Raw genomic sequence first — 27,599 nt, 5'->3', positions numbered from 1 at the left:
CTTAACTTAAGGTGGTTAAGAAAAGACAAGCGTGTGAAATGCTGTCATCACAGCAAATAACCTTTTATTTCTTGAATATATTTTGGATACTCGTTTCAAAAACTTCCCTACTGAAAATAATCTGTCTAATATATGAATTAGAACATGATCAGTTCTCAGCCCTCAGTGTTCACTGCAGTATGATAAACATCTGAAATAATGGGCTTATGCCCATTAATATATTTAAAATGCATTTTACATGTTGAGTCAAAACCAACAAAATGGCCATTCATCATAAAAGGGGGACCAAACCAGGCATTTACTGAAACATTTTCTGATTATAAACACAGATAAGAGCATGTTTACAATATGAGAAAAATAAATATCTATTTCATCTAATCAATCAGAAGGCCAATTTTTTTTACTTCCTGCTCAGCAGGAGGTTGGCACGCATGACCTTGGGCACGTGGCGAATGGTGAGAGACACTCTGGTGCCACGGGTCAGGCGGTCCCCAGGCTGGGTTCCTGCTGACTGTAGGTTGACCACCCGCTCAGTCAGCGTGTCCTCAGATAGATTGCGAATGCCATGGAGGAGGTTTTCATACATTTCACTCTGGAGGATCAGCAGGCTCCGTCGCTGTAGCAACAGTGACAGCAGGTACCGATTCTCTTCTGTCTCAGGAACGTCAGTCTCAAGGTTAAATAGGAAAAACATCAACATTTATTTCAAAAATTATTATCCCAAGTCCCATGAATACATGGCCACAATGAGTATGGCTTATATGATTATTATTTGATTTATTTTAAACAATGCAAATTTGATCTAGAATTAGATCCCACAAAATTCTTTATATAATTTGAAGGTCATCTCTCAACTCTAGCTGTAATGAATGTGTAGTTAACTGTAAAACACACACCAGCTTTACCATTACAACCCTCAGAGGCAGGAGACAATGGCTTTAATACTGTACTGTAAAGATATTTTCCCTGGAAACCATAACTGACACCGCGTTGCTTGACGTTGTCAGCTACTCACCTCGGTTTGACTAATGGGTCTGTAGAAGTCCAGCAGGGTGTGAGAACCCAAACTGATAGTTGTCACAGTTGGATGATAAAGGGGTCCATCCTCATGGGGCTGTGATTCAATAACAACAGACATTTTTGGGCAAAGGGTGTGGGGGAAAAGAACTGTAATATCAGGATTTACAGTAAATGCACTGTTCTCAAAGTACATTTGAAATTCACTATTTTTTGGTGCTTAAGCATGTAAAAACATTACAAAATTATGATTTATGGCATTTACCATAATTCCTTCTCCTGGTTTGTATTCATTCACCAACACATGATTAGCAGTCTTCCCAGCAAATGCACCAAGGGCAGATATTTTATTAGTGTACTTCAGCAGCCAGTCTGGCAGCTTCTCAGCAACCATCCCTTTTAGGTGAGGCAATCCCCCTGCATTCAACAAGATGTATTCGACACAAAGTCTTTTGATCACTGCTGACACTCTCATCTGAGGTTGCAATGCATGGCCATCATAGTCCACATAATCAAACTTGTGGCGTTCATGCTCTGAATACATACCCCAGTTCTGCAGTCTCCTTCCTGATAACTGTGCCCATTTAGGTTTTGGAGCTCTGTAGACCTAGAGCAATGACACATTAATACATTACAGCCTAATACTGTTTGCCCTTGCATCAATACACACTATTTCTTTGTAGACAAACACCTTCTGATCTCCTCAAGCTATGTGTATATGGTGTGTTAATACTTAACTCCATACTTATTTACACCTTTTTATTGCTTGCCATATCCCCCTCGTAAAAGGTTCATTAGAACTTGTAAACAGTAAAACATACACTGGACATTACGTATGTGAAGTGAATAGCACACTACAAATACACAACGTGAAGTTGGAAACCTGGTCGGTACCTGTTGTAAAAGGTAATCTTCCTCCGCCTCCGAAATAAAATCAGGGATGTAATACACAGTGGATGGTGCCTAAACGAGAAGAAACAATTGGTACTCTGCTCATTGGTTCCATTTCGCGAAAAAAATTATTCTATCGTCTCTTACATTTGCAACAATGTAATGTTCCAGCTCTTTAGAGACTTGACTAGGACATGCCATGTTGTTAGATACCGACTTACTCAAATAAGGCCCTACAAATACGTGTCATTTTGATAAATTGCACCGTGTGACAAAACCAAAAATTATTTTTTAAAAAAGCCTGAAGCGAAGTACATGCTGCTGGCTCCTCGGGTGAGAACACGGCCGCGATCACCTTCCCGATTCACGCCGCAGTCCTCAGCCTGGCTTGATGCGTTCATCTGCAGCTCCACGGCGCGGACTGCCGAGCAGCGCCACCTGCAGCGCGGGAGCGGGACTGCATCGGCTGCTGCAAACTGCTGATTAACATGGCAAGCAGCACCTCACAGCACACTGTCACTCCACTTTGTCTTTAACATTGCTTACACTGAATTGATCCACAAACCAAAAACATATATGATCATAATTTTGCACCAAACGACAACGGCATATATGATTACTTAACATCACACCTAATATGTACCCTTATGTGTCTTTTCATCTTCTTTTTCCAATTCCTCTGTGCCTCGCCTTTTTTTTTTCATTTCAGATATCAGCACTGCAGCTATGAGAAGGGGGTTTCCATGGTTACACCAGAAGGAGAGCGCATCTCCAATCGGCTATGCTTTACCTTTATTAATGGCTATTGATCAGATGTGAATTCCAAGAGCTTGGGGTATATGGATGATGTTCTCTTTCTACTATAATGCATTTAAACTAATATATTTGACCATATATTTCACATTTTTAAGTGTCCTGTATTGTGTAGTGTATTTGCATGTACTCCCTCATGTTGAAATACAGGTTAAAAGTTTCTCTCACCTTTTTCAGAATTAAGTTAAATCCAAAATACTACATTCGCTAATATGTTTAAAATGTTATTGCCCCTGGCCAATATTTAAATATACTTGCTAGACTAACAAATTATACCGAGAGCATATTAAATCACATTATAATCACACTGTGGATTTAAAACCTGGTGGTTTGTAGGCTTATAGGTCTTGAAATGAAAACATTCTTTTAACAACAAAGGCAAAAGGAAGAATTATTGAATGAAAAAAATATATATATACACATGTGTGTAAAGAATTCTGGTTGTTTCAACATTGCCGTTATTCCAGATTGTTTTTTCTCTATTAAGGAGGGCTGGGTTGCTGGGGCTACACAGAAAGAGCAATGGAATCGTGACAAGAATACATCTGCTGGAACATCTACTTCTGTAAGTAACAGTCTGCACGGTGAGCCTGTCTCCCTGACAACGTGATTTTATCTTTACATATCCTTTATCTCGGAAAAAGGAACAGCTATCTTTAAAATATGACAGCACGCTGCACGTATTACAAATTACATAAGTAATGTTCATGTGAATTTGTGTCTGTGTGTCAAAGAGATTTAGTCTATTCAGAACAATAAGGTCAGTTGTCGAAATTGCGATACACCCGCAAAACCTTTAAACAGAACAGGACTTTAAACAGAAAATAGTCTCATACAGCCAAGATTCATGAAATATGCCTTGTTCTTAGATTTTGTGTTCTGCAAGTCATAAAACTGTGCAAGAAGAAGCTACTTTAGAAAGGAAAATGGAAGTGAGAATAGATATGGAGCCCAATTAGGGGAAGGAGGTGTAAAATATGGAGTGTTAGTAGTAGCAGTAATAATAATAATAACAAGAAGAATAGTCACAAAATAACAGTTTAAACAAGTTAAAGAAGTTGTGTAATGATGTATGATGAGTTTTGTTCCAAACAAGTGCATATACTTTTATGTGACACATTCATATTTGTATCATCAGCCTGTTTGTCGGAATTTTAACATTATGGAATGATAGTTTAAGATATATGATTTGAAATCCAAATACTGAAATGTCCTCATAACTGAAAAAGAATGTGACCAACGGCAGACACTTTTTGTAATTCATTATGTTGCATACGTCATGCATACATGACCTGCTTGGACGATACAAATTAACTGACATATTATAAGGCTGTCAGTATTAATATTATTCAATATTGACAGCTTTAGAATATGTCCATTATTTTAGATTTTCCCAGCAGGTCAGGTAAAATATATGTATATAAGGGCAAAAGAATGTGCTATTCATGAAAGATCGATAAATGGAGAGAGAAAGAGAGGGAGAGCAAAGAGGAATAAGACAACAGAAGACAGATGGTGCTAAAATGAACATTTATAATGACTCTTCGTTGTTGCTTTCAGAAAATAATCTTAAAAAAAGATTCATTATAATAACATTTAGATGCTGACGTCACTGGTAATCCACAGGTCAAGAAACACAACTCACTGATATTTTTTTTTTACAAACACAATACTACAGTTACATTAAATATTCATCACCCTTAGATCCTATTAGTCAATGATGTTAAAATAAACTGATCCTTTAAAAAACAGACAAACATTAAACTCTCCAGTCATTCCCTTTCATTGCTGTGGCTCTCATTTATTAACAGAATGTAACATGCCAAGGAAAAAAAACAACATATTTCTGCATGGCATTAACCAAGAAGTAGAGAAATGACTGGCAGCAAAAATCTTTTCTGGGCAACTATAAAATATGGACATTACCATATGGCTTGGGACCATAATCTTTTTTTTAAAGCTTATCAAAAGCAGAATCTGATGGATTTCCTTTTTTTGGAGTTTACAAAGCAAGTATCTTAAGGTGTATGCATAATGTTTTTTTAAGATGATAAATGGTAGAATAAAATGTCCATAAAGAACATTTAAAGGGGCACTTCTAGATTTTTATTTAAGTGGGGAAAAAAAGCCCTTCATCAATAATGAAATGTTTTTCCAAAATTACGAACATGAACCACAGTGTAAGAATCCATCTAACATTCGTTTTAGACCCCAGTTTAAATTCTTGCTGCCAGTCATATTTTAATGGATTCCTTAACCTACATTAATAAACACACACAATCATTGCGCCACTAAGAAAGTCTTTCCTTGTTTTATTCCTCAGTGGTTTTGTCAGCATTAAGTCCTTCACAATCAAACGATGACAATAAAATTATAAAAGCTGTCCACAGATTGTTTTTCCCCAACATTTGGCACATTTGGATGGCATATAAACTCCAGACGACGGCTAAACTGTGTTCAGTGGCTGTGAATTGGCCAAACGAAAAGCAATGCCACACCTTATGGCACCTTTGGCACATTTTATGGTCAATTATTGAACAGTTGAGCTAATTAATCCAGTACAATGGCACTGACGATGACAGGTGACCCAGTTCAGCAGAATGGCAGACATCCTCTGTTCAACAGGAAAAGCTAGAATGGCTTCAGCCACACCATCATACCAGGCAAAGTGTAGTAAATCACCACATTTAGTCAAAAATAGCTCGTTCTGGGTTTACTCACATGTCTTAATGTTATCAGTACTCATAATCTCCAGATTAGGTAGCATTAACCAGCAGCCCAAACCAGCGTTATCACTACATTCATTAGCGTTAGCTAGTGTTAGCTGTTGTTAGCTGTTGTTAACTATTGTTAGTAAGCCATAGCTTTCCAGAACTTTTTTTACAGTGCTTTTTTCTACAATCATTTATCACTGTGCTGACTTGCATTTCTCTTTCATATTGAAGGGAAAATGATTCGTTGAAAGAAAAAAAAAAGAAGAACTCTGGAATGGTTCCACCTCTGTTTGGCACTCAGTAGATGTGTGAGGGCAAAGGTAGGGGAAGAAGTCGTGCAAAATGGCGGGGGGATTACAGGTGAAAGCGTTAACCAAGACAACCAGGCAGGTCACTCAATTCAGGTCACACGTCAGACAACATGGAACTTTTAGAACACAGTGTCCAGTACAGCTCATTAAGAATGTGATGCTAATAGGCTAGCAATTCGAAACCCCAGAAAAGTGTAAGACGCTAAAGGGATATTTTGTAAAATTTGATTAGGTTATCAGGCAGCTTTAGACACTGCCCCAATAATTTTCTAGTTATTTTTTTTTACCCCACTCAACATAGACTGTATCATCGGTTTGAATGGAAAACCGTTCTTCCCATTGAGGTTCCTTAGAGGCAGGATGATCTGCAGGTAAGATACACAACTGGACATGAACTATACTGAACACTTTCATTTCTGTGCTGCTACGTTCACTTTTGTTTCTTTCACTTCACACCAAATGATTCCCAGTGAGGAAAATGATCGCATCACAGCAAGACAGTGGGACTAGAATAATAATCATTTCAGGCACACTGAGAATGGTTGACAAGGCCATATTGACAAAAATCCCACCAGCTACAGTAATTTGAGAACACACACACTCAAATACAGGGAATGTAGCAGAACAAATGGCGGAACGAAAATAAGATTTTCTATTCCTTTAGATAGCACAAATGTTCTACCAAGCTTCCACAAACAACTAATACATACAGCATAAATGAGAGAACAAGAGAACACAAAAGAAAGGATGACCTTGGAAGAACCCGGTACATTAAAAATGTTTTTTTATTATTATCCAATGCTAGCCAATGCATTTAAAAGGACTGGGCAATCAGTAAAGTGCATCTATGCAACAGCAAAATGGGGTAAAAGAGCGAGTTGAGTGGTTCTAGGCTCCTGGACTAAATAAAACTGGCTTGAAAATGGATGACACTGGTTTGAAAGCAGCAGCTACTTTTTTCCAGATGAATAGAGGCGCCAGGGCTGAAAATTTACTGTAGTCCAGTTTAGAATACACTAAACCAGAGTTCATGTGGGATTTCACAGACTCACAAGACATGGTACCATAATACTTTAAACTGTGTATGAGAGGCATATAATGACCTTTGCTGTCATTTAACAATGACAAATGAACAAAGAACAAGGACTGTGTGACACACTTACACATACCATACACTCTAGATTTGCCACAGGTCCTGACATTGTTGAAAGAGCTGAATCGTATCTGCTAGCATTCTGGATTTTCTGACCTGGGTTGCCATGGTTACATGTTTAGATCCATGCACATAGGCCTATAAAAGGCACCCTCCCCCCACCTGACTGAGGAATAAAAAGAGATAGAAATAAAAGTTTATAAATGGACAAAACAAATGGAACATTGCTCCATATTTCACATGCAGACACACCTTGTTAATTTTTTTCTTTTGATTCGCTTCCCCACCCTGTAATTCACTTTGATATCATGCAATAGAGACGTGCAAAAAAGATAACACCTAACTCCACGAAACACACTCTTGATCATAAATGGCTGTTATATGAATGCTTGTACCATGTTAATGCCTACTCCATGCTGACCTATAGAGAATTAATGAATAAGGAGAGCAGTACTGAATGCCAAAGCCACAAGTCAAACTAATGCACAAGATGCATGGACAACAAGTGTTAAAAACCGATATGGATGCATAAAATAACAATCATTATTCTCTTAATCTATGTCAATATGGTGTAAAAAAACAACACTAACATTGCTCTGTGTCTGCTTTTTTAATAGTTATGTACTTGATTATCTTTTCTGTTCAACTAAAAGATATTGACTGATTGGCACTTGATCAATGCATCTAGAGGAGATATTTGTATCTAATGTTTGATCACACACCTACAATTTTTAGAAGCTGCGCATGTCTATTTTGGCACAGGTTGACTGACTCTTATTACTGCTTCTAGGTTTATTTTAGTATTACACCTCGTTTCATGCTCCTGTCCCCAAGAGCACATTTTCTAATCAACAGACCAGACATCTTTTTTAAACTAAAATATTCTGTATATTTCACTTATCAAATAGCAGCATTTTTTAAATTATTTTTAACTTACAGTTTTACAAAAAGTACATGTAAACCTATTCATTCAAAATTTGTTGAAAATCCAACATTTCATACAACAGACATAACAAAAACACAAAACTGGACAACATGCTACAATATTGCTTCCAATATTTCTTTACATTTTCTTTATGTTTGACTTAAAATCATCAAAATGACGTAAATTATGGACACCATCACTCCGGAATAAGCAACTCTAAATGCACAAATGAATTTGCAAAAGCTAATCTTTATCAGGCTCTTGTTGGCACTTTCGTCATCCACACAAATATAACATAGTTCACACACTGAAATCCACAGCTCAAGACTGCATTTTTGGACTACAAACTAGCATTAAAACTACACTAAAAGTACACGTAGACTGTGTGACAGGACATAATCCACAGTAGAAAAATTAGAGGTTTAACAGAGAGAGCGAGGGAGATAGAAAGAGAGAGAGAGAGATCTAGAGAAAACGTAAGAGATTGAGACAGGATATATCATGTTGAAACGACAATGCTGATGCTGCCGTTTTGAACTTGAGGTCACAATCAAGTATGATTCCCTCACACTCCTCTGCCAGTCAAATTACCAAGAAGCACATTTCTCTGTTCTCTGAGTCCTCTGAGTAAAACAAATGTACCTCCACTACATATTGACCATAATCAAATGATGCCTTTTTATTAACAGATATGAACCCAGTTCCTGAACAAAGATTAAGGCCAGTCCCAGTCTAAACTGCTCTTCCTCCTTGTCTCGGCATCAGCCCACAGTAAATAAGCACTGTACTGGGCTTTGGTTTGATGTGGGGAGGGATAAATCCTAATGACCTCTAACCTCCAATGCATCATTTATCATCAATTAATAACACTGCGTAATACCAACAGAACAGGAAGAGAGTGTGTGTGTGTGTGGGTATGTGTATGTGTGTGTGTGTGTGTGTGAGAGAGAGAGCAACAGCGGAAAGACTAGGAAGAAACATTCTGGATTGTTAAATATTGGAGAGATTGGAAATAGGAGAGGAGCAAGAGGGAAAGAAAACAGGAAGTTGAATGATAGAGGTAGTTAAGGGGGAAATAGAAAGACATAACATTCCCCTTTTCAGAACATGCTGGATTTGGAAACTAGTCGTTTTCTGGAAGAGTAGAAGAGAAATGCAGAGTGCCTAATCACAGAGAATTATGCTTTTTGTTTTACCGATGCCTCCTCTGATGTGTTTGTGCTTACATTAATGACCTCAGATAACCTTGACCATTTTGTACCCACATATCACGGTACATTTTCAATCCTTTTTTGACCCCGTAGCACTGCTGAAATGTAAATTGCACATTCACAGGGATTTGAAGTAATGGGGTATAAAGGCCTCAAAAGCGCACTGCACTATATGGAGTGATATGAAAACTGGGTGGTATCACACCACAAAACTGACATAGTACTCTGTTCTAAGCAATGCATGTCTACCTCTCTCTGTCACTCGTATGTCTTCAGAGAGATGCGTCCATTTTCTCGTGCACAAAGCTGATTATGATTATGGAACCCTGGGTTGAGGCTGTTGATAAATGTCTTTGAAACAGAGAAAGTGGGTCAGGATGAGATTGGGCATTGCCATGCGGTTATATATAGAAGACCGGACACAGAAGAACCGCTCAAGACAAGAGACCCTCGCCACGGTACGCCAGCAGCTCTTCACTGTGCAACATCGAGTTATGTCCAAGTACGCATTGATGTTGTTGTGCTGTTTTTCGGTAGACTCATTGCTTTGTTCAGGTTTTGCTCTAGAACTGCAGCGCATGCGGTCTGAAGCACGTGTACCGTAACACGCTCCACAGCACCGACACCCTAGTCACAGTGTGGTCAGAGGGGAACACTTTGTTTTTGTACAATATCCCACATTTAAAAAGTGATTGGTTTTTTTTTTCTTGGACAAAAAGAATCCATAAATTAAAAAAAAAAAATCCCCGTGGCTAAAGTCATTTGTATGTATAGCAGCAGGATACTCTTGGTGTGTTTGAATGTTCGGTAAGGTAATGTCGGAGATTATGCTGCACTTACACAACGTAAGCCATACAACAAGCATGGCAGATTTCAATACAGTGTTTATCGATAACGCTTCCCGTAAATGCCTGCAGGGTGTGTGTTTCAATGCAAGTTGTGCAGTATGGTCGGAAAGTCGCACTGACCTCTGTCGTGCCTTGAGTTCAGTAGAGAAGGTCGTTCAGAGGGGGGTTTTCTCTCTCTCCCTCGATGCAGTGCGTTTTATTTTTCCACTTCGCGCGTCTGAAAGAACGGCTCTACCTGCTTTTCAACAGACACTGAAGTGCTACATTCACGTTTGGAAATAATCCCAGTGATATACATTTCCCCCCCAATCCCTTTAAATTCAATAGTGAGGTAAGACAACCTGAGCTGTGTTTGTGTGTGGCAGACTGAGCAAGCATCTGCGCTGCCACCATCAAAGGGCAAGGATTTGGGATGGAGTTGGAAGGGGACTCGCGTCAGGACGTTGCCGAATTAGGCCTAAATGAGTTTGCAGGAGCAGCAACACAGAGGACGACAGCAGATTAAAACAGTTATTGGATTACATTGCTCAATATTTCGCTTTGAAGCTGGCTGTATCTCGCTGGTGTCCCTTGCTCGCCTGTGGACAGATCAGGCGCATGTGACGATGGCTGTCGTGCTAAAAAGTTAAAAAATTTTCCATTTCCTTTCACCAGAAAACAAAACAGGAATTGGGAGAACGCACACTACAGTGTGTCAGTAGTCACAACTTCTACCACTACCGCAATGTTAGTAGCACCAAAAGTGGGATCCGGCAACTAAACCACGTGTGTATGTGTGTGTAAGTGTTTGTTTTGTGTTTCTCTGTATCTGTGTGTGTGTGTCCATGTGCATTTACATTCTTGACCTCTCGCATAGAACGTCTGATCATTGACCTCTCACAGTCTCTGTCCAGTAGCGACTCCTATATTTTATATTTTATGTTACACCGTGACACGCCATTTGATCCTTTTACATATAAAAAATAACATTAAGATAAGTCTTTACATTCATGTCAACCTGATAGCACAGGTTTGTTTGTCTTTTTTTACGTAAATCTAAAAAGCTTTGAGTAAAACCGTACTGATTAGCGAATGGTGGTGGATGTTATTTCAATGACCCGACAGATATTAACCGTGCAGAGTCTGCGAAAGCAGGGGACGCACGTCGATATGACCGAAGTGGTCACCGGCGATTTTCGCTGTTTCGTTTCCATGATTATCCCCCATAAGTAAACAACACAAACTGCACTGTGTACTCTAGTTCTAATATAGATGCTAATAGCAAAGATACTGACAGAGAGGGAACAGAACAAAACAGAACACAAAGGGTCACTATCAGAAGACTACAGCATGTGTTCACTCTCCCAGAGAGACTGGAATAGTCGGAAAACCAAACCCGGTGGCCTGCAAAGGAAAACTGAAACAAAGACGCGATTAATCCCACTTGATGACATGTTGGACGATAAAATCAAGAGGCCTCTCCCCTTGCATCTGCGGTACGACAAAGGGATCAAATGCTCAGACCAACACAACCGAGGGGACTCAACACAATTGTTTTTTTTTAAAAAAGCATATTCACATATCAAACACTGTCATCTTGCCCCCTGGCCTTTATCACCTTTTGCATTTTTTTTTAAGTCGTCCACCACAGTTGTCCTTGTCTGTACTGAAACATAGTTCCATTTTCAGAGCCGTTCCTCCACCATGATCCCTACTTCCAATTTTCAAAAAAAAAAAACAATAACACTCATTCTCTCAACCGGGGTCCTCTCTCTCTGTCCCTTGCGCAATTCTTGTTCTTTCGTTCCATGTCTGTTTTAGCCCACCTTCTGTGGGTTGGTGGCACGGACGCCCTGCTCATACGTGATTCGCTGGCTGATGAGATACTGGGCAGCCTGTGTCGCTGCCGGTGACCCTGTGATGGTTACTTTCCGATTGCGGGTGCCAGGGATGAACTCTCCCTTTTTCGAGATCTGAATCCGGGCACCCGTCAGCTCCTGATACTCCACGAGCGTCTTGCCACCCTTGCCCAGGATGGCACCAACTAGATTCTCCGGCACCGCGATCTCCACCACCTCCTTGCCGCCCTCTGCCAGCTTCTCTGTGCCCAGTAGAGAGGACGCCACTAGCGGGGATGAGGGATTCAGGTAGCCATTGGCCGCCCCCGTAGCTGCAGCGAGGGATCCTAGGGAGAAGCCACCCAGACTAGGTGCAGCAGGGTGACCGGCGCCCCCTGATGCCTCACTGGCATACGAAGCCAGCAGGTTGGCGGCGGCGGCAGCTGCAGGGTTGGCACTTGCTGCGACAGCGGCCAGAACCCCCGAGGCTGCAGCTGGGTTCAAGCCGAGCCCGAGGGTGTTGGTGTTATAGCCGTAGCTGGCCAGCGTGTTCAGGGCCGAGGTGATGGCGAGCAGGTCGTTTCCAGAGAAGCTGGACATGGTGGTAGGAAAACCACCCATCCCTGCCAGACCCGCCTGGCCTAAAAGGGTGGATGCAGTGGCGGCCGCAGCAGCGCTGGGCAGGACTTCGGCTGTATTGGCGTAGGGGGAGCCTGTAGGGTTGGAGTTGGCAACGGGGCCCGATATGTTAGAGTAGCTGATATTGAGGCAGCTGCTGCTCTGCGGGTCCTCTTGGATCTTCTGCACGATGATCTCCACGGCCTTGCGGTTTTGTTCGGGCTCCCCGCTCACAGTGACCACACGTTCCTGCAGGTTAATGCCCTCAGGCTTTTGGGAAAGTTGGACCCAGGCACCCGACTGCTCCATCACAGCTTTTACTGTGGCCCCACCTTTACCAATAATCAATCCAGCCGTGCTGTTGGGGACAATCAGTTTGGCCTGCAAAGTGACAGATGGGAGGAGATTCAGAAGACAAGAAGAACAGGACAAAGGGAAGGGGAGGGATGTAGAGGACAAAAAGCTTTTGTCACAGAAATTGAGGGAAAAAGTCATTTATTTGGGTCAGTGTGGTGCATGGAACACATTTGTAGAGTTAGTGACACGACTGTGACTTTAGACTGACTCCACAGCCTGTGCTTAACTCAGCCATTTGTTGATCCCCGGGCTTATGCTGCAGCTGCCTTGACCTCTCTCTCTTTCTCTATCAGTCCCTCTCCCCGTCTCTCTTTCTGAGCCTGGTACATGGATGTTAAAAATAACCAACTGTCCTCACATTTTCCTGCCCAACACAGGGCCTTAAGTCTATGGGGAGCCTACAGGCCCGGGAAATGGACCGATGAGATGAAGGACTGATTGCTGAATGTCGGTGGCTCTTTAACGAGTCCTGCCAAGGTTCCTTGTATACTTAGCCAGCGATTAAATGACATTGGTTGCTATGGTTTCATTATTATATTACTAAGGCTTCTAGGGCCATCATCAGTCTATAAAGTGGACATTTCAAACACCACAAGACCCTGAGCTTTCCCTAAATACAGTTTGTAAATAAGTAAAATATATTTATTAAATATATATAAATGTCACCAGTCATCAGACACTTTAATTTGATTTAATAAAATTAACAAATGTATAATAATGTCAGTATAATATGAACCAACCAAACGAAACAATGTATGCCCAAAAATAATAATTTAGGAAGTGTTCAATAGTGAAAATGGGATGAAGCAATAGGCTTCAGATGTGGTCTCTTATTGTTTGTCCAGAGCTGTATATTTACTATATTTACATATATGTGCCTAGATTAATTAAAATTTCAATGAAAAAATACATAAAATGTTTATTTAGAAACATATTGTTTCACAAAATAGTTACCTGCTTAGTTAAAAGGAAGAAATATTCCCTCCATCCTCTTCCCTAACATTTGAACTCATAAATTTCCTTCACAAGGTTTCTAAAGCTTCGTGGGATTTAGTCAAAAGGCTCAACAGAAGCTTTATGTGATACCCCAGTTAACCATGTCATATAGTGGGTTTAACTTCTCAAATTCACCAATAAAAGGTCTAGAGGTTGGGATTGGCCTAAACGGCAGCTCACCTGTTTGACGCGATCAGGGTTGACAGTTGTCTGGGGCTGCAGGATGCTGACGGGCTCTGGTTTCTGGCTGCTCTGGGGCATTTCTCTCACTTTCTCAGCGATGAAGTTGTGCACCCCATTCAACGCCTCAACTGTACCCTGGATCAAACACACTCGCTCGGTTGTGCCTGTTCGGGGGGACAGAACACATAAAATAAGGAGATATGTCAGTGGCTGTGGTTGCTACACTCTCAGATCTAGGCATGAAAAACCCAAAGGCTTTCTAGTGCAGCTCGCAGAATATCCAATCAAAATTTTATTTCACACAAGTACAACAGACCAAATGAGGAGCAGAAGATAAAGTTAGTACTTAAACAAAAAGAAGAGTGAAGAGTGAAATGAAGAGTCTGTCTGGGGGACCTCACTGCACACATACTGACATGCACACTCTACTCCATTCTGCCCTGACACTGACATTGGCCTTGGCAACTAGAACCTTTCAACACCAACCCGATCTCCGGTGGCCACAGTTAAGAGGGATACTTGCAACTGTTGTGCACTTTTAAAAGACATTTCCTGGGTTGCCCAGGGCACAGCAGCACCTTATGAGCTGTGAATTAAAAAGCTGCTTGGACACTATATATATATATATATATATATATATATATATACACACACACACACACACACACACACACACACACACACATATATATAGATAGATAGATAAATAGATAGATAGATAGATAGATAGATAGATAGATAGATAGATAGATAGATAGATAGATAGATAGATAGATAGATAGATAGATAGATAGATAGATAGATAGATAGATAGATAGATAGAATAAATAGAATAAATAGAAGAACCAGCTGGCAGAGAGAGTGGCCTGTTTGTCACCGAGCAACAGCACGCTGTCTCGACCATTTGTCTTCTTCTGCTGTGATGTCATCATCTTTTCTCAAAGGATTGAATGTCACACATCTGCCCTATACGCACCTGTCAACATTCAGGCAATGTCCATCAGAGAGGTATCAAAGCACAGTTCTGCAGCCAGTCTGTGTGTGTGTGTTTCTGTTCGCAAGCGTGTGTTAGTAGGGCACTGGTCAGTGTGAGACTGTGTGCTTGCGCTGAATAACACTGAATCACTCGAGTCTACTATAGTCTACTTCATGTGGGTGAGTGTGCAACATAAGTTAGTAGTTACCATCTGTGAGTCAGACGGCGGGGTACTTGCTATACCCCTCCCTGTGACTCATGACATTAAAGTCCTATTTGCTATACAAAAAAATGTGTGTGTGTCAGAGTGAAACAGCCAGCTGCCAAACAAAACAAAACCTGCAGGACTGAAAGGGAATTCTTTTTATAGTCATCCCTCTGCTGCTGACCAGCTCTACAAGCCGTACCTTCAACACCCAGGGATCTGGAATAACTTTAGGAAAAGAAATGTCGTTATTTACCTGTTTTCATTAATGCCCACAGCAGCACATCCGAGCAAAAGAACCTCAACGAACCCCAGTGGCTTCGCGGCTACCGGTTAGTAACACTGTTGGGTCGGAGGTTACTGTGGTCTCTGGCCAGCGCATTCTACTCGCTAACTGCAGCACCGCCGCAGCAATAGTAAACAGAGTAACTGTAGCTGGTCCTAGCAACTGCATGGAACACAGCAGCAGTCGTTGAGTGTCTAATTGCCGTTGTAGACCTAAAAGGGTTACACATGAAATACCCCACTGAACAGCAATTGCAGATTATTCTGAATTGCTTTGAATTACCATCCCTATTAAATTAAGACAAGGCATCCAGCAGGGCCGTAAATAAGAAATACAAGCTCTGGTGATACAAGTGTGGAAGCCACTGGAGCAATAACGGGTGAAGGAAAGAAGGAAGGGAAGATCGGAGCTGAGAGTGAAATGTGTCTCTGAAAAACACAAGGAGAAGCTGTATTTTGAGAAACTGTATTTTTCACAGGGATAGGTACATAAAACACTGCAGACGCCACAAAACCAGGCGGTGTTTATGTGTGTGTATCTTCTATCACTCTAGAGATTAAAAACACAATACTTAAAAAGCAACGAATTTAAAAGGCGCTCTGTGTTCCTTTGCTGCCTTTCTTCGTTTGACTCTATTTACGGTATCAATCCATTTTACCGAGTGTAAAAAAATAACTATTTCAATTGATCAGGTTGCACTTGTCATGTTTCCACTTGCCTGTGATATATTTGTTTTGTAACTCAGATTTCAAAAAAAAAAAAAAAAGCAAAACCGACAGACTACATTTCAGCACGTTTGGTGAAATGGTCCAGTCATTTCTCATTAACTGTCCTTATCCAATATTTAGGAATTATTATGCTCTGATATACAGGCTTTGTTATGCTGCAGGCCAAGGTGCTGAGGATAATCACAGCTATGATTGTACTACAGCATAATAAAGATTGTACATCAACACTTATTAAACAATTCTGTACACGCTACCATTTGATTTATTCAGGGTTATAAGTATAATGTTACATTCTGGATGATAATACAAAGCTATACAAGAGTTTTGTGATTCATGTAATTCCGGTGTTGCAGTGCTGGTATAGTGATCAACAGTATATATATAAACCTCTCCACAGTATTACAGGTAATAGATAATAGTTTAATGAAGATGTCTGTAGCTTGAAATGGGGGGGTCAGACTTTGGGTTCTGAGTGACTTTGGTTGGAAGACGACTAGGTTTTTGGTCTTGCAGGGTGATCCTGGTATGTAGGGGATAGTTTTAACTAAACACGACCCAAGACAGGACATGGAAAAAGTGGCAAAAGTGTCATGGAGGTCCAAAGCTCATTGTAAAGGTTCATCCTGGTCAAGAGAGCTACTGTAGCACAAGCTGCTGAAAAGCCTGGTAATGCTGGTTATAACGAAACACCAGCTTGCTGTCTATGAGACTGTGTGACTGCAGGCCAGTCAGAGTGACCATGCTGATCCCTACTCATTTTTATGTCTAGTGTGCTTTAGGAATAGTTTGAGGAACATGAAATGCCGACATGTCCTCCAGGTTCGGCAGGTTCTGTCAATCCGATCAAGTCTGTTCCTGACCCTGATAATCCCTTGAGGGCAGCCGCAAGGTGTTTTTCAATGTTGTGTCTGATATGGTTTAACAATTATTTTTAAACATATAAGTAACAAAACAAGTTACTGTGTAAATAAGTAATATTTTAATATCATTTACTTTGTATATGTAAGCTATTGTACCACCCCCCAGCCGTGGTATTTCCTGGGTGGGGGGTGATGCTAATGAGAAGAGCAGAGAATAAAAGGAGCCCAAAGAGCATTTCAGTCAATAGAAGCTATGAATGAAGACACAGCTATTCAAGAGTGCACCATCTGAGGCCCATCTATAAACTCTCACACACAGTTTCTCCCTCACACAAAATCCCCGGGGACTCCAGATGTGGTAGAACCACACAACCTACGCAGCAACACAGGTCATAGCTGGACAGCCACATGTATCGCAAATGATCAGAAACAGGTAACTGACTAGTTTTCTTCTAACATCAGCAAAATCAGTAAAAGATTTATTCTACATGCCATAAAAACATGTTCATTGGTCTAACTGAAAATATCACTATCACACATCCCTCAGAATCTGCAAGATTAAAGTACGCCCCAAATTAGGGGTGGATAATATATGACTTTGGAGATAAACCAGTTCAGTATTTTGACTTGTTGGGCAGTTTTCCACACTGACATATCGACAATACACCAAAATCAACAATTATATTCTGTGTTTTATTTGAAATATATGTGGCAGCTAATTCAATCTTCTTTCATCGTAGCGCTGCAGACTGATCAGCATCTTCCAAAATGATTTATCTTACCTGAAGCACCTTATTCAATTATAGTCTAAAAAACGTATGCAGATGCATATAGAATCTAATTTTCTGTCTATAACACTTCATCATCATAGAATGAAATATACAACCTTATACTGTGAATTTCCTATCATGTTCTACTCTGCCTCCGATCAAGCCAAAACCCAATCCAACAGGGAAATACTGCACTCAGTTTCAATAGGAACTTCTGGCACCAGCCAATAAAGGATGTGGACATCTGGTCCACTTGCAATTTCAGCACCCAGCCGACACCTTCATCCATGAAGGACACAATTGACAGCTCCATGCTCAGGTGTTGCAGCTCAAGGACAATTTGCTTCAGCATCTCCTAGAGAGCAGGGAGGGAAAGGTAGCCTGGCAAAAACATTAACATCTGATGCCTCCATCGGTGTATTCGGACAACCCAGTAACTTACTATGAAGCTGCAATGGAAATGCCATAAGTATAACAAAGATTTGGTGTATTTTAATTTAGGACTTATAGCTGGTGAGACCCAACCACATGCTCCTCCATCTTGAGGATATTTGAGAAAACTCTCACCATCGTGTTGAAGTGTGTGATAGTGCCATGGGTTATGCAGTTGACTTCTGGTACAAGCCTGCATTATATGACAGGCATACCCAGGAATGTTTTTTTTGGGGGAGATCAAGACATTGGAACAAATGTGGCAGGAGTGCTACAGAAAACAGGCAAACTCTAGTTTTCTGGGAGAAAGCTGTTTGAAACAGTCCTCTTTCTGACTTCAGCCAGACTCTCAAATAGAAATAAATAAAACTAAACACTATAATAATTACAATAATTATAATAATAACAGTTTATATGGTATAAAGAATATTGAAATCGTTTATTAAAAATAAAATGCATTTCAATAATTTCTAATGTAGATTTAATGTAAAGGTACTTTCCACTATGCAACAACCAGCTAAATGTGAGCTGGCACACCATCTGCCTTGTTTGGTGCAACAGTTACACAATATTGACAGTTGAATCCAACCAGAGCAGCTTTTATAGTAAGCAGGTGATCTGTTTGGTTGATACTTTGCATGGCTGTCATTGTTTTGCTCTTTAAAAACACATTGGCACTCGAAAAATCCCCTGCAGTCATATAAAACTGAACTTTGGGGACAGTATCAATCCAACATTCATTTGATTAGGTTTGGATGACAAGTATAAAAGTAAATACACAAACAACAGGAAATGTGCCCTGAAGAAATATGAAATTTAAAGAGGTGTGATTATTAGAGTTTGCTAGGTCTCCCTGTGGTGGCGAGGGTAGTGGTGTGAGCGCACTGCATTGCAGCCTGGGTGAGTGGGTTGGGGACCTACCTGGATAGAAGTCTTTGGATTTGGACAGCTTGATGGTGGCCCCAGTCTCCTTCTGTAGCTGGACAATAGTCTGGCCCCCCTTGCCGATGATAGATCCAGCTGCATAGCTGGGAATCAGCACCTTCAGGAAGTATTCACCCTCCTCTGGAAATTGACACAAAATAAAATGAAAGATAAGGAAGATAAATGTGCAAAAAATGGATTTTCGTTCATCTTCAGAGACTGAGGTTGGTGGGCTGCAAACCTCACAAACCCATTTCATCATACACCAGAACCTAGTATAACACATCAAAATGACGCACCCTTTAGATTGGATTCCAGTTGAACACATTTTTTGACATAATAGAATTGTACTTTATGGTCTCAAGTATCACATCCAACCACAATGTGATATGAGGTGGAAAGTGGGTTTAGAAGGGAACATACAATAATGAAACACTCCTGTCACCCCTCAGTTGCAGAGGTTCAATAAGTGATATTTTGTCTGTGCAACTAAAAATGCAATTGAAGGTTCTTTTGCAAAAAGGAAATGTCAAAATTATATATAAAAGTACTTTTTGATTAAAATGGCATTTAATTGCTGTCATTATGACGCCCTAGCCAAATTGTATCTTGTGCACAAAAAATTGTAACAAAGGAGTGTCCGTGTGTGAGGGTACAGTGTCAGTTGGTCAATCAACTAGCCAAAAAAAAAAAGTCAATAGCGCCGAAGGTCACTAGAGCACAGAAACCTTAACTAGGGCACATAATGCATAATGCAAAGCATATGCTTACATGGCTGTGCTAATAAAAGCAACTGATTGGCTCCTCTTCAGGATTCAGAGCCTTGATTGGTAGCGGAAGGAAGGAATATCCTAAACCAATTCTGAATGCTCTGTTTTAGAACATCCCAGATAGAGCTTATATATTTAAACACAGACCACCTGGGAATGATTTAAGGTCTTATATTATTTCATAGTTACAATTATGTTAGAAATAAAGAATGAAGCTACATGATAAAAATTTCAATTTAATTAGGTGTATAAAGCATAAACCCCAAAGACAGTGGTACAGGTGTCTCTTTGTAATTTCTAGTCCCAGATTCTTTTTTCTCTGGCATTTTGGGTGACATGTCCTGTCCCAGATTTTTTTCCTGAGCAGAGAAAACTGACCTGCTTTTCAGTTTGCAGAGGTCTAAATTTATCTTCCCCATATCTTGGAGCCTTTTTTTCATGTCCCTCACCAGTAGCTCCTCACCCAATAATGGCTGAGTTGATTCACAGTGAGGTATCGGCATTCGTGGGACATCCTCAAGATGGTAACTAAACAGGGGGCCAAAAGGCTGCGGATAATAGTCCGTAAACGGGGCTGTGCTGGTGCAACAGCAGAAGCTGGTATGGCAGCAGTGCTGTAGAACTGAATCTGGTCCAGTGTGCGTAACTAGTGAGACCATATGGGAGCCAAATCCCACAGATTTGTACGCGAGATCCATGCCAGCAGTGACTCAGTCGCTCTGCTTCCGCAAGAGGTTTCGGAAAGCACTGGTACACACACCAACAGAGGTCTTCTCGTCCCACCAGTGCTCCTGTGAAGAGACTCTGTAGATGCAAATGCAGATTCACTTACAAGAGCAGATTAACATTCGCAGCTGCTGCCTCCACGCTCTTTGCTGACTTCTGCATTCGAGGTAAAGATTTATTTATTTTTTTTAAAGGCGACACCCCATTTCTTTGTGCTGTGCGCCTTCGTATTCTCTTCTGTGGGCCATGCTCCCTCACTCCCGGCTCCCCTGTGCGGTTATTGCCAAGGTGGCCTGATCACGGAGGAGGGTTTACACAGCCGCTTGGTCATACCTACACAGAACTCTGTATGCCATGGAGGGTGAAGAATGTGCAGCAGCCACAGCGTATTCATTTCTGGCAATGCCCTCCTAAAGTCGTGGATGCGGCTCAAGTTTTTTTATTCCAAACATGTGCTATGCCTGTATGGGAATTTAGCGCTTTGCTTAGAGTAGCAATTGGTTCCCACTAAATATAAGATGGTGACCTCAGATTTCTAGTTGGAGGCCAAAAATCAATTTTTCAAAGGGTAACGCAGTGGTTCAGAGGCTCCCTGAAGAGAGTACAGCAATGACAATGGAGATGCTTAATGACCTTAAAACACCTCTGTTCAGGGATGAAAAGCGTTTTTTTTTTTTTAATTATTGATCAAACGGCCCTTCATTTAGGGAACAGGAGCGCAAGAGGTGGTCAAAAGCAGAAAAATGTCAGATATACATGAAAGAGGTATACGTGTTGCTGTAGTGGAGAGTTGTAGTGGAGTATTGGGAAGATTGCTTTTCACTCGCTCCGAGGCTCTTAATCCTATCTGGTATTTGTCAGGTTTGCACTGATCAGCTTGCTCCAGTGGTCCGTCTTTCTAACAGGAGCATCCAGTTTTTAAACCTCCCAATAAATAGGAAAATTCACTTTGAGACAAGGCCATCACCGTTGGAGAAAACATCAGAGCAAGCCTTGTTAATTCAAGAAAATGTGATTAGCACCAGAATGATCTGGAGAAAGAACACGTTCACCAGTGGAATGATCTGAGCAAGGCAGACCAAAGTAATTGACACCCACTCTGAGAGCAACCACCCACCCATCAGTGGCACATAAATTGTTTGGGTCGCAGAGGACTGGGCCACACGCAAGAACAAGTGCTATTGACTGGTACTAGGAGAGGAATACTGCAGTCATTACACCACACTTCTTCAAGAAAATGACATCTACGATGCCCTGGTTCCCCTGGTTTTATTTGGCCAGAGGAAACCCCAGGTTCAGAACATTTTAAATGCAATGTTAACTGATCATGGCTGATCACCCTTAAGTCTACTGACATTGTTACTTTTTGGATTTCTATGTAATGAAGGACGATCTGTTCAGTCCACATTCAGTATTTCACATGAGACAGACCGCCAATCACCAGTGGTTAAGTATCTTTTGCTGTGTATGTATTAGTGGGTGTGTGTGACTATCAACTAGAGAGAAAAGCATGGTATGAGGTGGGCATGACCCTGTCGCTGATCCCTTTTTTATCATGATTTCTATGTCAGTCATTCTCCTGCAAATGCACTCTCACACACACACACACACACACACACACACACACACACACACACACACACACACACAGCATTGGTTCTTATTATCCATCAGTGACGTCAACAGTTAACCTCTGTCGGAACCTCTGGGAGCGCAGCTAAGGGCATTATGACCATTAGCGACAACTGTGTAGGAATCTTCTGGAGGGGTGGATAATATGTGTCTGATAGGAGAGGATCTGGAGCCCCATAGTCCATAAGTACCTGCATACTGCAGGTAACGCAATGCATTCGAATGACGTCACTCCCCGGTTCACCGCCAGCGGACCCTCGCCTCCACTCCTGCCTCTCTCTCCTGTGACTGATGGCTATTGGCTCGCTTTCCTTTTGGGACTTGGTGGCCGTGACAACATGAAGGGCACGTTTGGGAGGTTAGGCATAAACGAGGCAATCTCATTTACGCAGAGGTCAATGAAGAGGAACGGAGGTCTGGTTTAAACCTCAAGTAGATGCTTCCCAGCGAACAAAGACATTGGTTAAGACAGAACTGGTGCCAAAAGAAAAAAGACGCGGCCACAGATTTCTACATATTGACGCAATGATTTCAACTGCATGGAGGATGCCAGGACAGAAGGAACACAGCAGAGGCAGTATGATCAGGAAATGGCCGAAGCCTATTTGTCAGAATGCCCCTGATGAATAGCGACAAAAGGCAATCATCACTGAGAGCACATAAAACACCCAAATGAAGCCTAGGAAGATCCTCCAGCATTGCGCTGGGATCGCAGTCTGAGAGGCTGAGACCACTGAAAAATGAAAGGAGGGAATGACATCCCACCCATCCCACCCCACCAACGAGCCCAAGCAGAGCACCAAGGGGAGCAGGGGTCGCTTTTCAGACCCGTGACCTTGGCGATGGGGGTTAAAACTTAGGTCACCCCATGATGGCTGACATCAGTAGGTCTGTCCTCCCCATCTAACCCATAGCATGAGAAGGGGGTGGGGTTTTAATGCAAGGAACAAATGTTGCCACGACGACACAAGCCCAGACATTTCTGAATGGTATATGGGGCCAATGGGAGCGGTGCATGTAACATACCTGTTGTTGGCTCAGAACGAGAGGGACCGGCAGGTGGGAAGGCATATTCCCAAGCCCCTTTGGCATAACTGTGTAACCCATCGCCAGGGTGACAGCCATGTTCACTCCTCTTTCACTGCCCTTCTCTTTTTTCTCCTTCCTGCGGCAGTGTTTTCTGTCACTAATTTCACATGCAGCGCACAAACTTGCAGGCTGAATGAGTAACAGGTTTTTAGCGTGGCGTGCTAGAGTAAATAGCACAATCTGTTGCTGCCATAATCACCAGGGAAAGCCCGGAAGAGCACGCTAGGGTTAAACTCAGTTAACGGGATGTGGAATCCAAAACCGGGACCCGGTATCGGAACACAGAACACGCGCTCTCCTTCACACATTAAAACACAGCCATGTCCCAGAGGCACAGCGCAGCCACATCGGGGTGCAGGAGCGGAGGGATGGGGGCAGTGGGGGTCAAGAGGGATTGTGACCACCACAAACATAGCACCCTACGAACTGACCACTCACCCAACGCCCTGTCTGCACCTGAATGGGTTACCCTGCCCCCTGAGAAACAACAAGGACGATGGAGCAGAACGTGCCGCGATGAACAAATGCCTGGGCGATAGATGGGATCCATGAAATGCCAGCACCCAAATGAAACTGTGTAATTGGACTCAACAAGTCAACGAAAAGGGGGGGTCTCTTACCCATTCTGCTGTTGTTGCTGGTATGCGTTTCCTCCCCACGTCAGACGGCCATCAAAGCGGCAAAGCGCAAGGCTGAGCTGGAAAACTGCACCTGGACGTTGGGACCAAGAGCATAGGTGCGATGGCGGGCGTCGAGGAATGCGGCGGCGGCCGGTCGACCTTTTCTCCCCCCCCGGGTTTGTGTGTCTCAGAGAAATTTGGGGGGCGGTGGAGGGGAGGGTAAGGGGGTTGTTGGGGATGGGGGTTGGGGGGGTCTGGCTGGCTGCAAACGTCACCACAGCATCCTCTCCATGCTCCGCAGTCAGTAGACCCCTTCTCTTTCTCTCTCTCTTGCGCGTGTGCTCGGTGGCTCTCTCTCTCTCTCTCTCTCCCCCCTCTCTCTCTCTCTCTCACAGGCTCTGAGATAGTGTGTGGCCGAGATGCTAACGCCCGGGCTGCGCGCTTTTCAGGGGAGGCGCGCTCTGCATTGTTCAGCTCCTTGCGCCGGACTGAGGTTCTTCCCTCACTGCATCAGTCCTCTCGCTCGCTCGCTCGCTCCCTCGCGCTGGCTTTCTCTCGCTCGCACCCTCTCTCTCTCCCCGCCGCCTCTCATCCATATTCATTGCTAGCCCCGGCCCACTGCTGCATTGTGCGGAGAGGCACCTAGCGTGTCCAATCATTCGCCACCCCCCCATGCCTGCCGCCGTACACCCCCCCAACTCTGAAGACACCCCCCACACACCAAGAAGAGAAAGAGAAACAGGGCTTTCTTCTCTTCTGCCACCAACTGCCGCCCCAATCACCCCTCCACCCTCATCCACCTCCACCCCCTTTGACGCAGCACTATAAAAGCACCGCGCACACGTTTCGGGCAAAATGCGAAATCGTAGCAATGGACGGCGAAAGGACGAAAGAGGAAAAGACAAAGCGCGAGTGGGCAAATGACCTTGCTCACAGAACGAGGAGAGTCCATGAAAGCGACACGAAGAGACTGATGGAGGGGGCAGAGAAAAAGAGGGAGCGCGAGAATCCCTCGGACGGCCATGTTTGACGACACGGTTCGCTCTCGAGCTCCTTTGCCTCTTTGAAAATGGAAGAACGGCAAGACTCTGCCGCAGAGCCACAGAGCGGGCTGTCGAGCGTAAATCAGTGCCAATAAATCCTATAGAAAGGGTGGTACGGACATGAAAGCATGTGCCTGTGTGTGTCGGAGATAAGGGGGAGGGGGGTTCCTCTACCGCCCATTTCATGAAGCCCACATGATCAATCACATCCCGTTTGCACTACTGCATTTTTGTCTTTTAATTAGCTTTGTATCCCTCACGTTCATTTGTCTTGCCTTAATGGCTTCTCAGCGGCCCCCGTGCGAAAAGCCAAATCCCGAGCAGAATTCCTATGATTGCTGAAGCCGCTTGGATGCATCCTGATCATAAAAGCTAATCACGTCCCGCGCAGCGGCTGGACATTTTGGAAGGCAGGAGCTTCCTCCCTCTCTTTTTCTCGCTCTCTCTACAACACCCCTCCCCTACCCACCACCTGGCAAATTCATAGTCAACTCACGTCACCACCGCTCCACAAGGGCACCTGTGTCCTTCTCTCAAACGCACCCACACACATACAAAACGCTCATACAAACACACCTGCGACTAAATCCGTCAGGACACGAAGGCACGGCAACACGCATTCCCGCATCAGCTCCTCGTCCAGTGACTCGGCCATCATTTTTCTGCTCGTTCTACAGCCAGCGCAGCACAGCCGCATCCTTCAAAAGCCTACAAGAGCACACACATCTGCCACGATCCAGCATTCGTACGAAGGTACATACAAAAACAGTCATTTCTTGAGCCACACTATTGTATTCATTCATACTGCTCATTTTGCAGTATGCAGCAATTTGCAGTGGAAAAAATGGTAATAACCATTAACCTTCATATTACACTCTGTTCATATTCGTCTCTGTGTATCCTGGTTTACCCACAATATTGCCTTAATTGGGCCGTACATAATTTAGTAATTGTTTGGTAGCGTGGACAATCAGGAGTGTGTGCGTTCTACAACTGCATGCTTGTCTTTTTGCAAGCATGTTCACCACTGTGTATAGGCCACACATAAACGTGAATTCAAACCCAGAGCCACAGAACAGTCCAGCGTCCAGTTGTATTCGAGTGATTTAGCAAACCGCCACTCGCACTTCCTCAAACTTGGAAGCGCAAGATGGCCGAGCAGCACCTGGCCGCAGGTGAGACTGCGCTGGTACGAGGCCGCGTCGTGTAGTCGGTAGTTTTTGGTGAGAACGTGTCCTAAAGGCCCAACTCGTCACAGAAGCCGCGTTTTCCGCGCGGGTTCCCGGATGCTGCGCCGGCCGGGTCACGTGACGGCGGGCTCCACGTGACACGTGCGGCCGCTTTCCCGCGCGATTGTGCTTCGTTGGGGTGAAACCGCGCGTCGACGCGTCTTCAACTCGTACAACATTATTTTCTACACCTGCTTTGTAAAAACCGGAAGACGTCTTTAGGCCGGAGGACTTTAACGAGGTAGGCCGTCCGGTAATGTCAGAACATTAATAATAAGTAAATACTATTTTTATCCTTTTATTATTTATGTCGTTTAGCACTCGTGGCGAAGTACCAAAGACCGAGTGAAGAGGTCTCTCTTCACTGTTGCCTCTTGCTTTATTTCAATGGCGCTTCGGCGGCTTTCCCCGCATTTTCCGCCCAATTGGTCGCAGCCACCCACACGCGAGGGACAACTGAACGGAGACCCCCAAATCGGTCCCGACGCGGGGGGCCACGGGCTCCTCGCACAGGCAGGCAGGTGCTCCGCGGTGCGTGGAGGTGAGTTTAATTCCTGCAGCCTGCGGTTAGTGGTCGTGTAGTGGCAGTGCGAGCGCGGCGGTAGAACCGGCCGTGGCGGCGGAGCGGTAGTACGGTGGGAGTAGGCCGCGCACTACTTTCGCCCCGCCGGCTGCGAGAGACGTTACCTCCCGTGTTGGTGCGCTTGGTGCTGCTCGCCTCCTCCGTCGGGGTCTCCAGCGGGCGTTTTCGGGAATCGGGAGGCTCCGGCTCCATGTGCGGCGCCTGGCCGTGGTGCTGAGGACCCGCGAAGATCCCGTTCTGCTGAACAGCTCCTCCGCCTGCCATCATTTTCCCAGCGCGGCGGGAGTTCGGCGAGCGCGGGCAGGGGTCGTGAACTCGGGACGCGGACGCGCGGAAAATGCCCGTCGCTCCTCCGGCGGTGGGCGCTGGAATCAGGCGGCGCGGCGCTGCATGGGTCCGGGCTGTGCGCGGTGCTGACTGGAGGAGGGGGCGTCACGTTCAGCTCTAAATATAAAAATCCATTCGGCGAAACGTGTTCATCAGCGCGCTCCGGCGTAGTGGTCCTCCCGGGCCGGGATAAACAAGGCGGGGGGGGGGGGACGTAAACAACTCACAGGACGCCCGGAACAAAGCTGGAGTTTAAAAAAAGCAGCCCGCCGCTCGTCGGCCCGCGTCCTGGTCGCTGGAGGAGTTGAGGGGGATGAGGATGGGGATGCTGGAATATTGTTTTGAGTGTGTCGGTCGCTTCCTTGGACACTGTGCCGTCGCGACCGGGTGCTCAGCACGTCCCTGGACCAATCGTGGCCCAGAGCGCAGGAGCACTAATGACGTTGCGGCCACTATTGAGGACCTGCTCTATTCAATTATAATAACAACAATAGGGTGAAGTCAGTTCAAATTGGCCATTTGTTGGCAAGTTATTTAAGCCAATA

The 27,599-nt window shown here is 43.6% G+C and overlaps 2 protein-coding genes across 4 annotated transcripts; both read right to left on the bottom strand.

Moving 5' to 3' along the window:
* Positions 1 to 276: 276 nt before the first annotated feature.
* alkbh6 (alkB homolog 6) lies at positions 277 to 2,314 on the bottom strand. The gene is made up of 6 exons (XM_028984331.1): positions 2,056 to 2,314; positions 1,912 to 1,980; positions 1,564 to 1,624; positions 1,283 to 1,434; positions 1,016 to 1,114; positions 277 to 670 (listed from the first exon to the last, which is right to left on the bottom strand). Exons 1-6 carry the CDS (start codon positions 2,107 to 2,109, stop codon positions 401 to 403), a joined length of 705 nt encoding a protein of 234 aa, XP_028840164.1. The 5' UTR covers positions 2,110 to 2,314; the 3' UTR covers positions 277 to 400.
* A 1,920-nt stretch (positions 2,315 to 4,234) lies between these two features.
* On the bottom strand, positions 4,235 to 27,425 carry nova1 (NOVA alternative splicing regulator 1). Of its 3 annotated transcripts, none has more exons than XM_028982744.1 (4): positions 26,832 to 27,425; positions 19,033 to 19,176; positions 13,852 to 14,018; positions 4,235 to 12,699 (listed from the first exon to the last, which is right to left on the bottom strand). In XM_028982744.1, exons 1-4 carry the CDS (start codon positions 26,992 to 26,994, stop codon positions 11,680 to 11,682), a joined length of 1,494 nt encoding a protein of 497 aa, XP_028838577.1. In that variant the 5' UTR covers positions 26,995 to 27,425; the 3' UTR covers positions 4,235 to 11,679. The 3 variants fall into 3 exon arrangements, with proteins under 3 accessions (XP_028838577.1, XP_028838578.1, XP_028838579.1); XM_028982745.1 differs by lacking the exon at positions 26,832 to 27,425 and adding an exon at positions 23,873 to 24,463; XM_028982746.1 differs by lacking the exons at positions 19,033 to 19,176; positions 26,832 to 27,425 and adding an exon at positions 15,292 to 15,418.
* Between the last annotated feature and the right edge of the window lie 174 nt (positions 27,426 to 27,599).

This window comes from Denticeps clupeoides, chromosome 6 (genome assembly GCF_900700375.1).
Source record: "Denticeps clupeoides chromosome 6, fDenClu1.1, whole genome shotgun sequence".
NCBI lineage: Eukaryota > Metazoa > Chordata > Actinopteri > Clupeiformes > Denticipitidae > Denticeps > Denticeps clupeoides.
The sequence above is the reverse complement of the archived record's forward strand: the minus strand, read 5'-3'. Positions and strand labels throughout refer to the sequence as shown.